This window comes from Eretmochelys imbricata, chromosome 22 (assembly GCF_965152235.1).
Source record: "Eretmochelys imbricata isolate rEreImb1 chromosome 22, rEreImb1.hap1, whole genome shotgun sequence".
In the NCBI taxonomy this organism is placed as follows: Eukaryota; Metazoa; Chordata; order Testudines; family Cheloniidae; genus Eretmochelys; species Eretmochelys imbricata.
Window position 1 is genome coordinate 17,922,511 of NC_135593.1, and position 13,507 is coordinate 17,936,017.

General features: G+C 39.9%; 1 protein-coding gene across 1 annotated transcript in view; it reads right to left on the reverse strand.

Moving 5' to 3' along the window:
• The window catches only part of CADM1 (cell adhesion molecule 1), a 288,504-nt gene that overhangs the window by 49,138 nt on the left and 225,859 nt on the right, over positions 1 to 13,507 (reverse strand). The window contains exon 6 of the mRNA XM_077839810.1: positions 2,767 to 2,866. Within this exon, the coding sequence (XP_077695936.1) occupies positions 2,767 to 2,866 (100 nt within the window). The remainder of the gene's footprint in view (positions 1 to 2,766; positions 2,867 to 13,507) is intronic.

Sequence of the window (13,507 nt, forward strand, 5' to 3'; positions counted from 1 at the left end):
AACCTCTATATACAGACTAGGTGTTATTAAAATAGGTCATATTTTAAGTTTCAGTTATTTGACTGTATGGATAAGTTTAATCTTAGGGTTGCTAAGCCAGGTTTTACTGCTATTGGCCTTGCTTTTCTAAACTGACTAGTGATTTTGGGAGTCTCAATTTTGGGATGCTTACCCTGAAGAGATACAATTTTAATGGAAAAAGAAACGGAGTACTTGTGGCACCGTAGAGTCTAACAAATTTATTTGAGCATAAGCTTTCATGAGCTACAGCTTACTTCATCGGATGCTTATGCTCAAATAAATTTGTTAGTCTCTAAGGTGCCACAAGTACTCCTTTTCTTTTTGCGAATACAGACTAACACGGCTGCTACTCTGAAACCAATTTTAATGGAGTGGCTTCTCAGCGCTTTCTGAAAATCAGGCCCCTTATACAGTGTCCCAAGTGGGACAATGAAAAAATCAGACACCCAACATCTTATCCTTTTGCCATAGGCTTGTACATTTCAAGCTTCCAGAGGCCACGAGAAAATTCTGACAGACAGCAAACTTTAATATCGGGCAAGAGGGGTCAGATAAATTAATTCTACTGTTAAAGGGGCATAGTTAGAGTAATTAAAAATGTTATACAAAATATATGCAGATTGTAAACTAGTGGGACAGCAGCCATATCTCCTATGAATTTATGTACAGTGGTGGCAATTTGCACATTGAGAAACGACATAATTTCCTTACGTGTAACACCTTAGATCACTAAAATTGAAAGAATTTTGCAACTCTTGTTTACTTGTCACCATTTACATTTGTTTAGTTTTTGGTTTTGTCTAAGTTTAGACAATGAAAATGGACTACTGTGTAACTAAGCACAAAAAGATAGTGTCTAGCCTTATTTTTCAAGTTCTAATGTAACTCCACAAAATCACGTTTAGGTTGCAAATATTGCAGGGGAATCATTCTTTTTTTAATAATTCCACTAGAATTAAAATATCAAGGAAACTTTCCTATTAATATTATATTTTTGAAAAATAAGCTTTTATGAAAATTATATTTTGGGAACACTTTGACCTGGCAGTTACCCTTAAAGGCTATATTTTGACATAAATGCTTTCAGATGCCCAGATAAAACTCACTATATAAAAAGAGTGATACCATCATCATATAGGCACCAACATAAAATTAGACAGACTAGGGCAAGTGTCTGATGGGGTACTGCAAGTTTCAGGGTTACTTTCAGTCTTACTAATGAACACAATCATATGGAAAAGGGAGTAAACCACATGTTCATTAAGTTCACAGACGATACTAAATTAGGAAGAGCTGCAGTTACCAAGAAGGACAGAAAAATACAAAGGGGCCTAAGAAGATTCAAAACATGGGAACAGAAATCATAAAAAGGAGATTCAACTGGGAATATGCAGATTAATATCCGGGGGAAGGACTCAAACACAAACGTTGAATGGGGGAGAAGAAGCTGGGAAACAGTAATACTGAGACAGATTGAGGAGGGATAAAAGGTTTGACATGAATTTAAAATGCAAGATGTCGGTAGGAAGCCACTGCATTTCTGAGCTGCACATCACGGCCCATGGAGACAAAACTCCCAATCTACATGGTTCTAAAACAGCTATAATACTCGGAATAACCTCTTCAGTTCTGGACAAATGACCAAAAAATGGCAGGGAGTTCAGAGAAAGATAATGAAGATGAGGAGAATAACCCTATATCTACACTATCAGCCAAAGGTGAGATTCCCCAGCTTGCATGTCTGTACCTGTGATAGTTCCATTTGATCTAGAATGAATATAAATGATAGTGGTACCATGGGGCAGTGGTGACATGGTGCCCACCAGTGGTGCCCACCAGTTTCAGGAGTGTTTCATGGTCACTGCCCATGCTACACTACCATTTATAGTCACATTAGCTCTCATCGAGCTGCTAGGAGAACATGTATGCAAGTGGAGGAAAAACACCCCTAGCTTGTAGGTTAGACGTAGCCTAAGAAAGGGAGGGACTGGGCTCATAAGGAAGAGAAAAGGCTAGGTTACGAGATTAATAAGAGTGAGTCAACATATTAATCTACAAAAGCACGTAAACCCAAAATGGAAGAGGAATTATTTAAGGAGCCTACAAGGGTTCACTTAGAAAAAATGGCATGAAAATAAAGGGGAAAATTTAGACTTTGCAATCAGGAGATTTGTCCTGGGGTACAATCTATTAAACTGCATAATAGCATCACAAGGAAAAAAAGGTTAAAATCTTCACTGCATAAAACACTGAAAACTACACCACTAACACCCCCCCCCCCGCCTGGATTTTGCAGATTCTTTACAAACCAATGGCCATCTAAGCCATTCCCTGAAGGAAGGGATGTACTGTCATGTGGCATTCATAGCGAAATTCACTTTGTTTCCCTTTGTGTGAGAGAGATCTTACTGCCAGTGATGCCACAAAGCACAGAGTTGCTTCCTATGTGCCCATTTGTGAGAAAGCTCTATTTAGAGCTTTGAAAGGAGACATTTTCCCCCTATCACTTATATCAAAATGGATATGGGTTAAAATCAAGGTCTTAATATTTTAGTTGATGTCCAGATTCAGAAAACATTCCCCTTCAGCACTCACTGTTTTCATGGCTAAATTATTTTCTCTGCAGAGTATCTCATTAACTTCCTACAGTAAGGCAGTAGGCAGAGAATGTGCAAATCACTTTTCTGTAACATGACATAATTGGTACTGGGTGATATGTTCAAACCTTTGAAGTGCCGAACTTACTGTGGCTTTCCAAAAGCTGTGCATGTCAGTTCGAGTGGCTCCCCTTCTCTCGTTAGGCCTTGCAGTGGGTAATTCTGTAAAACCCGCACTTGAGGCTTATCTGCATGACAAAAAAAACCCCACAAACTGTTTGACAAATTATCTCATTGAGCAGAATCAGATTTGCATGCACCCATAAAGGAAAGCCTGGCATCAGTACTCCAACCCTTGCCACCTTCAAACCATTCATCTAATCAGTAAGTTGATTCAGTATTTTCTCAAATTAAATGGACTACCACCCCCAAAACGTGAGACACAGATAAGAGCGTTTCACACTAAGTGCAGCATCACCATTTCCTGGGAAATGCATTTTGTTACATTGAAGTTTATCTCTGAACTCACTCAAGCTAAAAGGAACTCATTTGCCTTCATGCTGAGGTGAAACCAGAGAGATTTGTCGTGCTCAGAATAGATACATTCGATCCTGTGTCATATTACTGTGTGACCACACTTTGTGCTGCTGCATATTAATATTTTCGGCTCCACTGGAGGCACTTGTGCAAAAGACAGAAAAATTATAACTGCTGCTGCCTTTGTTTGAGCAATGCAAGGTTCTTTGCGAGTCCAAATGAAATTAGTGCAAGTCTCAAAACAAACACAGGGGAATAAAGCGTTTACGCCGAAGGACACAGCTCAGAAATCCTTCAGAAAGACCCTGTAGGAAAAAGGCCACAGTCTGCAATTAATAAGAAATTCATTGCCTTCAACAACTGAAACAGATTAAAAATGCAATCTCAACTGTAGCTAAAATGTAATGAATGCAAAAATCAATTCAATACCATATATTGAATAAGCCATATATTTTTTTAGAAAGTTACTCAGCTGTAAGAAACTGGGGAGGGCAACAACTCGGTATGCATAAAGGTTGAAACAATTCAAACGTTTTTATTTTGTTTGAGAATCTCTACTGCCAATACTATTGGCTTGCTGCCTTTTATTAACACTGTTTAACTCATTAACATGCTTCCTATGGAATCACGGAAATAAAAAAAAAATCCATTGCTGGGTTTAACAATTTATACCCTCATAATTTTCAGTAATGAAATAAAATACACTAGTAAATCCTCTCCTGAGATAGCTCCACAATAAATGCTTTTTTATTAATGAATCCCCATCTCATAGATTTTTCTTGTGACTAGAAAACCATAAGACTGTTTAGAAAAACAGCCTCATTGTGCTGGTTTACCAGGTCACAGTAAGGGTCTGCAACATTTTAGAGGTGCAAAATGATCGTATACTGGATAGTATAAAATATTTACACACTTGAAAACACCAGCTGACCTTCTAGTTACATGGTTTAATTTGTGGAAGCTGCGAAGTAAATCTGTAAGAGTAATTGGTACATATATTCCAGATATTCTTATCAATCATTCATTATTGTTATCATAACAAATCTTCAGACTGAAATTTTTATGAAGAATTTATGGTCTCCAATAACTGTACCCGCTATTAAACATTATATTTAAACATGCCAAGTAGAGCCCTGCATCCAATTTGTATCTGCATCCAATCTGCAAAAATGGTCCATGGATATAAATCAGATATCCACAGATTGCCGGGCTCTAATGCCAAGTTCCTAGAATTATGTAATTAATGAGACCTGCAGTAGTACATTCTGGGGCAGTTACTGCATGCCTCAGATAGCAATATCAGGCGTAAGGCCAACAACAGATGGACATTTACTACCTACGTACAACAAAACTGCCCTGAAATGCTCATCTTGGCGCTGCTTTATATCATTATACAGTGAGATTCCTACATAAAAATAAAGACAAGTTGTTCGAGCCACACCTACACTACAGTAGTACAGTACTGGTAGTCAATTATTTCTCGTAATCTAAAGCTATTTCCTAATACACTTATAACTTTTCCAGCGGCTGTAAAAAAAACAAAAACCGTACCCCAGTAATTTTATAAGGCACCTTTATTAAGCTGAATTATTTCAAAAGCTTAAACACCAGCCATCTAAAGGACGCACTGCAACGACCACCAATTTGAAAACTAACCAACCAACCCACCTTTACTACAGGGGTGGCCAACCTGGGGCTCCGGAGTCACACGTGGCTCTTCAGAAGTTAACATGCGGCTCCTTGCCCAGGCACCGACTCTGGGGCTGGAGCTATAGGCGCCAACTTTCCAATGTGCTGGGGGCTGCTCACCACTAAAGCCCTATCTCTGCCCCCACTCCATCCCTTCCCGCCCCTCCCCTGAGACTGCTATACCCTCGCTCCTCCCCCTCCCTCTTAGAGCCTCCTGCATATCACAAAGCAGCTGATCAGGAGGTGCGGAGAGGGATCAGGAGGCGCTGATCAGTGGGCGGGAGCTGATGGGGGGCTGCTGATGTATTACTGTGGCGTTTTGGCAATGTACAGTGGTAAATTCTGGCTCCTTCTCAGGGTCAGGCTGGCCACCCCTGCCTTACTACAAACCATTCTGGATTTGACAAGATTTCTTTAAAAGCACTCATGTAGTGTGCCTATAAAATACACAAAAGTAGCCTTTAAAGAGACCAGGATGAGACTTGCTCTCTCTCTTGTTGGTAGATTAGTTTATGCCAGCCTGACCACGCACAATGTTCCGTGGTCTTTAAGTCAACCGATGAAATGAAACGGAGGACTTGTGGCACCTTACAGACTAACAAATTTATTTGAGCATAAGTTTTCGTGAGCTACAGCTCACTTCATCAGATGCATTCAGTGGAAAGCAAATTAAATGAAATGTGCTGTACATGGAACACGTGGCCTCCCTAGAGGTGACTTGTCGATAACTCTCAGTGTCTGGGCCAGCGACGGTGTTCTCTGAATAGGGTGCCTGTCCGTCCAAGTGCCAAAGAGCGCAGCCGAACACGCCTGTGATGCTGACAAACCTGACACACAAGTCCTAAGGCTGTCTCCACTTCTCACCTCTTTACATAGAGCCATGCTGCTTCCTGCCTCCAGGGTGCTGGAACAATTTGTATACTGGGGGTGTTGAAAGCCACTGAACCAAACTGTTAACCCTGTGTTTGATGGAAACCACTTCAAGGCAGGGGGTGCAGCAGCACCCCAAGTTCCAGCATCTATGCCTGCTTAGGTCTAATCCTAACTATTGCAGAAATGGACTCAGTATTTCCTCTTTCCAAAGAGCATACACACAGTAAAGAGCACGTCTCTTTCAGAGGAGACCCTGAAACAAATGGTGTCATTGACACAGTCAATGTACACAGAGGATACCATGACTTTCCTCAAAGGTCAAGATTTTGCACTAGAGTCCTCAGTTAGAAATTCCTTTCCATGCTCTGCAGCAGTTGGCTGTCATTCTCTATCCCCAAACTGACTACCTTTCAGCAGGCCTGTACGCAAAACAGACGGGCCCAAGGGCAACTTGACAATCTTGTGCTTAATACCTATTTTGAAATGGTGGTGCTTAATTCATGTTTTAAGTTTATGCAGCCCTTTTAATCTCCAACTCTTTCCAAAGCACGTCTCAGGCTGTACAAACTGTAGGCCTGCCTTGTTTAGAGACCACCCTAAAATATTAACCTCACCTTAAAACCATGCAAGGTGGGTGGGGGAACAACAGAGGATGCAAGCTACAGCTTCTACTGAAGACATATGTGTATGTCAAACTGTTTTAAATGGACTGAACTTTGGTGTGGTGAGAGACCAGGTCTGTTCACACAACAAGTACAGCAAAAGTAGCAGTAGAGCAAGATTCCTTCCTCCTCATCCTCCCACGTGCCCTGAGCTGGAGACAGCCCTCCCCTTGGATGCAAGAGAATAGCTCAAGCCTCTGTGGCTCATTTGCTATTCGGACTCAGCAGTCAACAAGGACGTAAACTTCGGCCAACGGTGCTAAAGGCAATTGACATTTTTAAATAGGAGTAAAATGCTGAGCTGCTAATTTTGTTTTCTTGCTGAACCCCGAATAGGAGACAGAGTGTGATCACACTCAGGCACCCCCTTAGAAATACAATCAGTGCATATAGAATGGGGGAGTGCTGTGCAATACATTTAATTTGGGTGGCCATGTACAGTAATTTCACTGTCCATAAGAGTGATCACAAGCGGTAGTGAGAGAGAAAATTGCATTATGCTCAAAGTACAGACAATGCTCTTTGGGGCTGTGTCAATCATACCCGATTTGATTCATCACACTCTAATAGCGCATAGCTCTTCAAGAAGTTCAGTGTTAGTGATATGGGGCATACAACAGCTGCCCCTGCAGGACCATCCACTTTAAATACACACTGACTGTGTTGGACCAGAGTCATTAATACTACAAAAATAACATGTGAAATGTTTTTTAAACTCGAGAGCTTTTTCATAACTCAGCCCACTTCTGACTTTTCCTACCTGGAAAAAGCAACAAACTAATGATCCTCATGGCTGATACAACCCATCACACTGAAGGTTTTCTTTGCACATTACTGTCTTCAAAATCAACCAAATGAACAAACGGGCTGTTTAAAACACACTACAATTCATGGTGTGTCTCTATATAAACAGACAGACCAAGAAAGTATATCAACGGGCCGCTTTCAGTAAAACCTAGCACTCAAGGCTATTCTATTCATGCAAGAGAGCAGATATATCGGTATAGCTACAGTGTCTCTGCTGCTGCACAAGCCATGTCAACATTTCCAGAAGACAACTACCTCTGTGTAAACATGAAAGCTTGTCTCTCTCACACCAACAGAAGTTGGTGCAATAAAAGATATTACCTCACCCACCTTGTCTCTAATATCCTGGGACACCATAGCTACAGCACTGCATACAACGTTTCCAGTACAAGCTAAAGGAGTTTGTAACCCAAGTTGGGCATGCATGGACCAGAGAGAAAACTTGCATTGGTGCTGAGAAAATGAGACTTTATCTAGCTCTACATGTTCATTAATATAGCATTAAATATTTTGTTTCTTGATTTCAAGTATGAAATGCTTTTTAAATGCCAAATCTTTTGCCAGCTGAGAAAATTAGGAAACTGAATCTTCTAATAACTCAATTAAAAATTAACTTGCTTAAGTTTTGAGTTTTTAAAGTCTTAACATTTTTCTGATTGTGTTAATCCCTAGTTTTAATCTCTCTGCTGATCTAGGAGACACTGTTTCCTCAGGAGAAAATATTTTCAGCTGAAGAAGCAGAATGCCTCTCTACCTTCCTTTGTTAGTTTAAAAATCATCCAAGATGTACTTCACAATACTCCTTCCAATATCCTCTGAAGCCTGTGAAAGTTTTATATGTATTCTCATCTCCTTAATCTACGTTTTTTGAGCTGTGTTTTACTTAAATAGGCATGATATATTGTCTAAATTAAAATTAACAAGGAAATTGGTCAAAGAGCTGTGATTTTTACCAGTTTCTATATCAGACTGCACATATTAACTCCAGAAAAAGCAAAATTAGTCAGAAAAAAATATTTAAGTTAGAGGGAAAACATGTCTATTTAAGTTAATTATAAGAACACAACTTTTGAGTTAAAGGGTAAAAATGCAAACAGAAAAAGCAATAAATTCAGTTGGCATTTTAACATGAAGCTTTGCAGATGCAATTAGTGCATAAATCTAGACTATAGATTAAGACCCAGGGATAGGCCCTCAAGGAATATATTTCTCAAAAATGTCAGAAGCATCAATATTTGAATATTGGCTACTATGTATATGTAAGTGTCATCTTTATCCTAAAATCAGCTGTGTCCTCTTCTCAGGGGATTATATTTCATAGTGGAATGGGTAGGGACTGAAAAGTCTAATAGGTCTTTCCTTTTATTATCTTAGCTGCACACATCTGTATCAATGTTATGGTCCATATAATGGTTGAATATCAACATGGGATTATCAAACAAACAACTGTCAGATCGACAGACCTCATCTTTAAACTAACAGTTAAATGGACGACTGACACACAATGTGTCTAAAGGAGCCCTTCTGATCTCAAACAGATATTTAAAAAGTCGTCCCTGAAACATAAAGAGAAGATTTAAGCATTTAACTTGTAATAGTAAAGAAATATTAAAGTTAAGATGTGCCAGTTCTCATTCCTGCCTTTTCTTATTCTTTTTTACACAATGACATGCTTTCATCATATAGTGTCTCACCTTTAGTCTGAATGTCCAGACTAAGTGCTGCCACCTTGATGTTATTGAGATTAGTTTTCTTTTATTTAATATATAGCATGCTGCTCTGGTTAAGCAGCCAGTTACACTATTACAGGCACTTCTCCTCAGACGGTGAGAACCCTGCAACCTTTGCCACCAATTATACATCCTGCTATAGCCAAACTTAACATAACAGAAGTACAGCCACCAAAATCATAGACAGATACAAAGAAATGGTTAGTTATCTGGTTTCTGGTTTCAGTTGTTGTAGCAAAATGGTTTATTTTTAATTTTAAAAATACAAGGCTTTGGTCTAAGTCAGACTGACAAGAAGAAGCCTTTGAATTCAAAGATTTTGTGCAGAATTATTTCCTGTTTTAAACATCTAACTGCACACTGCTGCTGCATGCTTGCCGAGCCTCAGAGTGAAACTCTCAAACCCAGGCCCTACTGTATGTTCTTCATTCTCAACAACATTCCTCTGAGAAAACCTTATTAATGAGCTTGCAAACGAGCACACAACTGGGAAATGTCACAAACAAGAGTGACTAATGCCCCAGAAAATCAAATAACTCAACACTTGGCTGATTGTGGTGCCTTTCATATTTACAATAAAAAAACATAAGTCTCAGATACTGAAGGGGTCAACACCTCACTGAACAAAACAACTCATTTATTTATGTTCAGAAATCTCCCGATGATAAATTACATTGATGTTAATCACTTCACTGCATACCATGCAATTAATATTTGTACTCACCAGAAACAAAGATTACTGAAAGTATGAAAGCATACGTATATGGCTGATTTTTAGCGTAATTGGGAACAACAAATTCTCTTGGCATAACAAGAGATCATAACAGTTTCCATGGGTAAATATTTTTATAAACATGCATGTAGACATAAAAATCTATGTTCAATTAATTAGGATTTAAACCCACAAGAGGAAAAATACAGAGTTAAGGCTTATACTTTGTCATCCATTTCCAGTGCTATAACAAGCAAAGGAAAAGTACCACGAAGACATGAAGATTAATCTTTAACACATTTTTCTGGGGGTATTTTGCTCATATCAACTCCTTAATGATCTTTTAACTTATTTTGTTGCTGTTTCCTTTCTAAAAATTATATGTAACAAACACGCATCCGCCGCTCATGCAATAATGAATTCTAAAAGAGACAGCTACTCAAAAACCATTGGAGATGTCTGAATTAATACCATGCAGCATACTGTATCACATTTGCTAGTGTGACTATTAATCAAGCATGAAAGAGTTATTGTTACTGTACACAGTTGCCATTTGTCATACTCAGTTTTGCTTTTAAAAACATCAAGACATTATGGCATTGTTTGCAGAGATTTCAATTCAATAATATCTTCTACATTCATATAGCAGCATTTATCTCAAAAGTTCAGAAAGGACCAGACTTTGCCACCCTTTACTCACGATACTATTAGCTTACTTCATGAGTAGGGTGAGCTACTACTCAACATACGAGTGGCAAAAACCAAGCTCAGAGTTCATTTATTTGAGAACGTGTAGCTCACTTTTAATTACTTTGCACACTTCAAAGTACCATAGTAAAGTGATTGTAGTATTTTTCTATTAAGTCTTTCTCATATCAGATATCATAAAGGCCCTATTCATCCAAAATAGGGAGCAGGGTCCTACTGTGCTAGCTATCCTTATCACATACAAAAATACAATAAAAGACCGTGCTTGTCCCTAAGAGTTTACAGTCTCAGAACATGACAAGATGCTTACAAATAAGCAGAGGACCAGGTAACAATGGAAAAAATCACATTAAGCATCATGAACAACAGCCTTACTAAATCTTTGCTAAGAAATGGGGTCAGACCCCATTGTGTATGGGGTCATTATGGGGCTTGCGGAATAGAGAGAGACAAATTCCTGAGGTTCTACTGCACACCCAAAGGACTTGGAAAACACCAGAAGTGCATGTTGTTTCCTGCAACTCTGCATGAGTAGGCTTACCGGCAGGGGAGTGAAGGATAAGGACCCTTCTGCCTACTGAGACCACAGGGGAACGTTAGGTGAGCAGAACATTAACCTCACGATGGACTGTGGCTAGGGCACTAGCCTTATTCTAATGAAAAGTGCCCTGGAATTTCTGATGGTAACCATGAGCAGTTAGGGGATCTTTTCTCTCTCACATAAGTTTGGCAGTGCCGCAATACGCTCCGCCAGAATCATGTTGAGGCATAGTTCTAAGCAGACAGACATCAACTCCACTTCCCACATCACCTGAGGCCGTGCCTTCCCTGACACAAACGTCTCCCTCTCCATCCCTTCCCTCAGGTGAGATAACGGATGCTCATTCGCTAGCTTACTATAAAATCCTAGTGGAGACAAGGCATCTGAATTTCTTACCCTGACATAGGCGAGGCAAAGGTCAGGGGATGTGGCTGGCCTTGCCTTATTTGTGGATAAATTGGAGAGAGTCCAGCGAAGGGCAACAAAAATGATTAGGGGTCTAGAACACATGACTTATGAGGAGAGGCTGAGGGAGCTGGGATTGTTTAGCCTGCAGAAGAGAAGAATGAGGGGGGATTTGATAGCTGCTTTCAACTACCTGAAAGGGGGTTCCAAAGAGGATGGCTCTAGACTGTTCTCAATGGTAGCAGATGACAGAACGAGGAGTAATGGCCTCAAGTTGCAGTGGGGGAGGTTTAGATTGGATATTAGGAAAAACTTTTTCACTAAGAGGGTGGTGAAACACTGGAATGCGTTACCTAGGGAGGTGGTGGAATCTCCTTCCTTGGAAGTTTTTAAGGTCAGGCTTGACAAAGCCCTGGCTGGGATGATTTAACTGGGAATTGGTCCTGCTTCGAGCAGGGGGTTGGACTAGATGACCTTCAGGGGTCCCTTCCAACCCTGATATTCTATGATTCTATGATTCTATTTACCCTACAGTAAAACTCTACTTGTTTCCACTGTTTTGCTTTTACAGCTAACACAGCTGCACACACGCCTTTCTGGTCAGTGACGTCAGAGCCTAAGATGGAATCCATTGTCTCTTAGAGCACCGACTCCCCACCCTGGCTTATTTTAGGAGATATGGAGAGAACTCGGCCCAAGGGAGTATGGCTGAGAGCCATTTCAAAAAGTTAGCAATTCCGAGTGGTTGGTAAATGAAAAAAGCTGAAATCTTTAAATTCTTTGGACTGTCTAACACACAAGAAAACATACAAATGAATTGTTTATAAAACTCATTGTAACAGGTCACTTTGCAGGCTAACATCTTGTACCTCAATTTCCAGCGAATGATTTCTTTTTCTTAGCAGCTGAAAATATATTTCTAATGGAACAGATATATATTTAAGTGTAGCGTTCTCAAAAGCACATGCATGAAGTAGAAGCAGGAGTGCTATTGCCTTTCAATGAGAAATGAGCTCTTAAATCACCAAGGAGAGTTTTCAGAGTAGCAGCCGTGTCAGTCTGTATTCGCAAAAAGAAGAGGAGGACTTGTGGCACCTTAGAGACTAACCCATTTATTTGAGCATAAGCTTTCGTGAGCTACAGCTCATCTGATGAAGTGAGCTGTAGCTCACGAAAGCTTATGCTCAAATAAATGGGTTAGTCTCTAAGGTGCCACAAGTACTCCTTTTCTTTTCAAGGAGAGTTTGAAAACCCTACCTTTAGGGTCCAAATTCTTAAAAAGGAAATTTTACCCTGGCTATTTTATAGTGGTAATTTATACCATCTGAGGGGACAATAGGAGGAACTTGTTTATTGGGGAAAGTTACTTGGACTTTTCTGCAATCAGTTGGCTTCTTTTGATGGCTACCCCAGACTAGTCTTCTCTTTGATCATTAGCATTTGCACCATGCACATGTTGTTTATTCTGTGGTGAGGTCTCTTTCAAGAGCATGAGAGAAAAAACATTACCACAGCTGCTATTAACTGTGTAGGGAATAATCCAAGTACATTTTTCTTGGAAAATTACTATGAAATATGTAGGAGAACATCTGAAAGCACTACTTCTGTTTCAAGACTACCCTCCATAAGGCCCAGATTACGCCAAGTTCATTCAGCCTTTGCTCTCTTTTGTGGGTTTTGTTTAGTAGGATGACAACCATTTCCTCTCCCCCAGATTCCAGGCTTTGTGGTTCGTGTAGGTTTTTTTGTGTTTGTTTTGCAAGTAGCCTTATGATGTACCTGCATATTCTGAACTTTAAACCAATAAATATTAGCTCGAAAGCTGGATCCATCATTTAAAGGTTGCCTGCTAATACTTTCTACTTTCAATACCTTTCTTGAGTCTGACAGACTAAGAGCACTGAGGTATATGACACCTTGGGAAAACTGTCTCCTGGGGCTACGCGTATAGCGTCAGTAGCTGACGTTCCAAAGACACGGGCATGGTATGCTATATGGATGGAAGGACAAGATCAAGACGGCACTGTGCAACGACAAATGCAATCACTTCTTTTTTTAAACGCAACCAACCCTCTTTCAAATTATGCCTCTCTGGGCTCAGCAACACAACTATGTAAACACATGTTTTGACATAGCACTGTGTGCAAATATTAATTGCCACTTGCTTGGAGATTCGGCATGCTATAAAGCTGGAGGTAACAAAGTGGTCAGCTGAAGTGCATGAA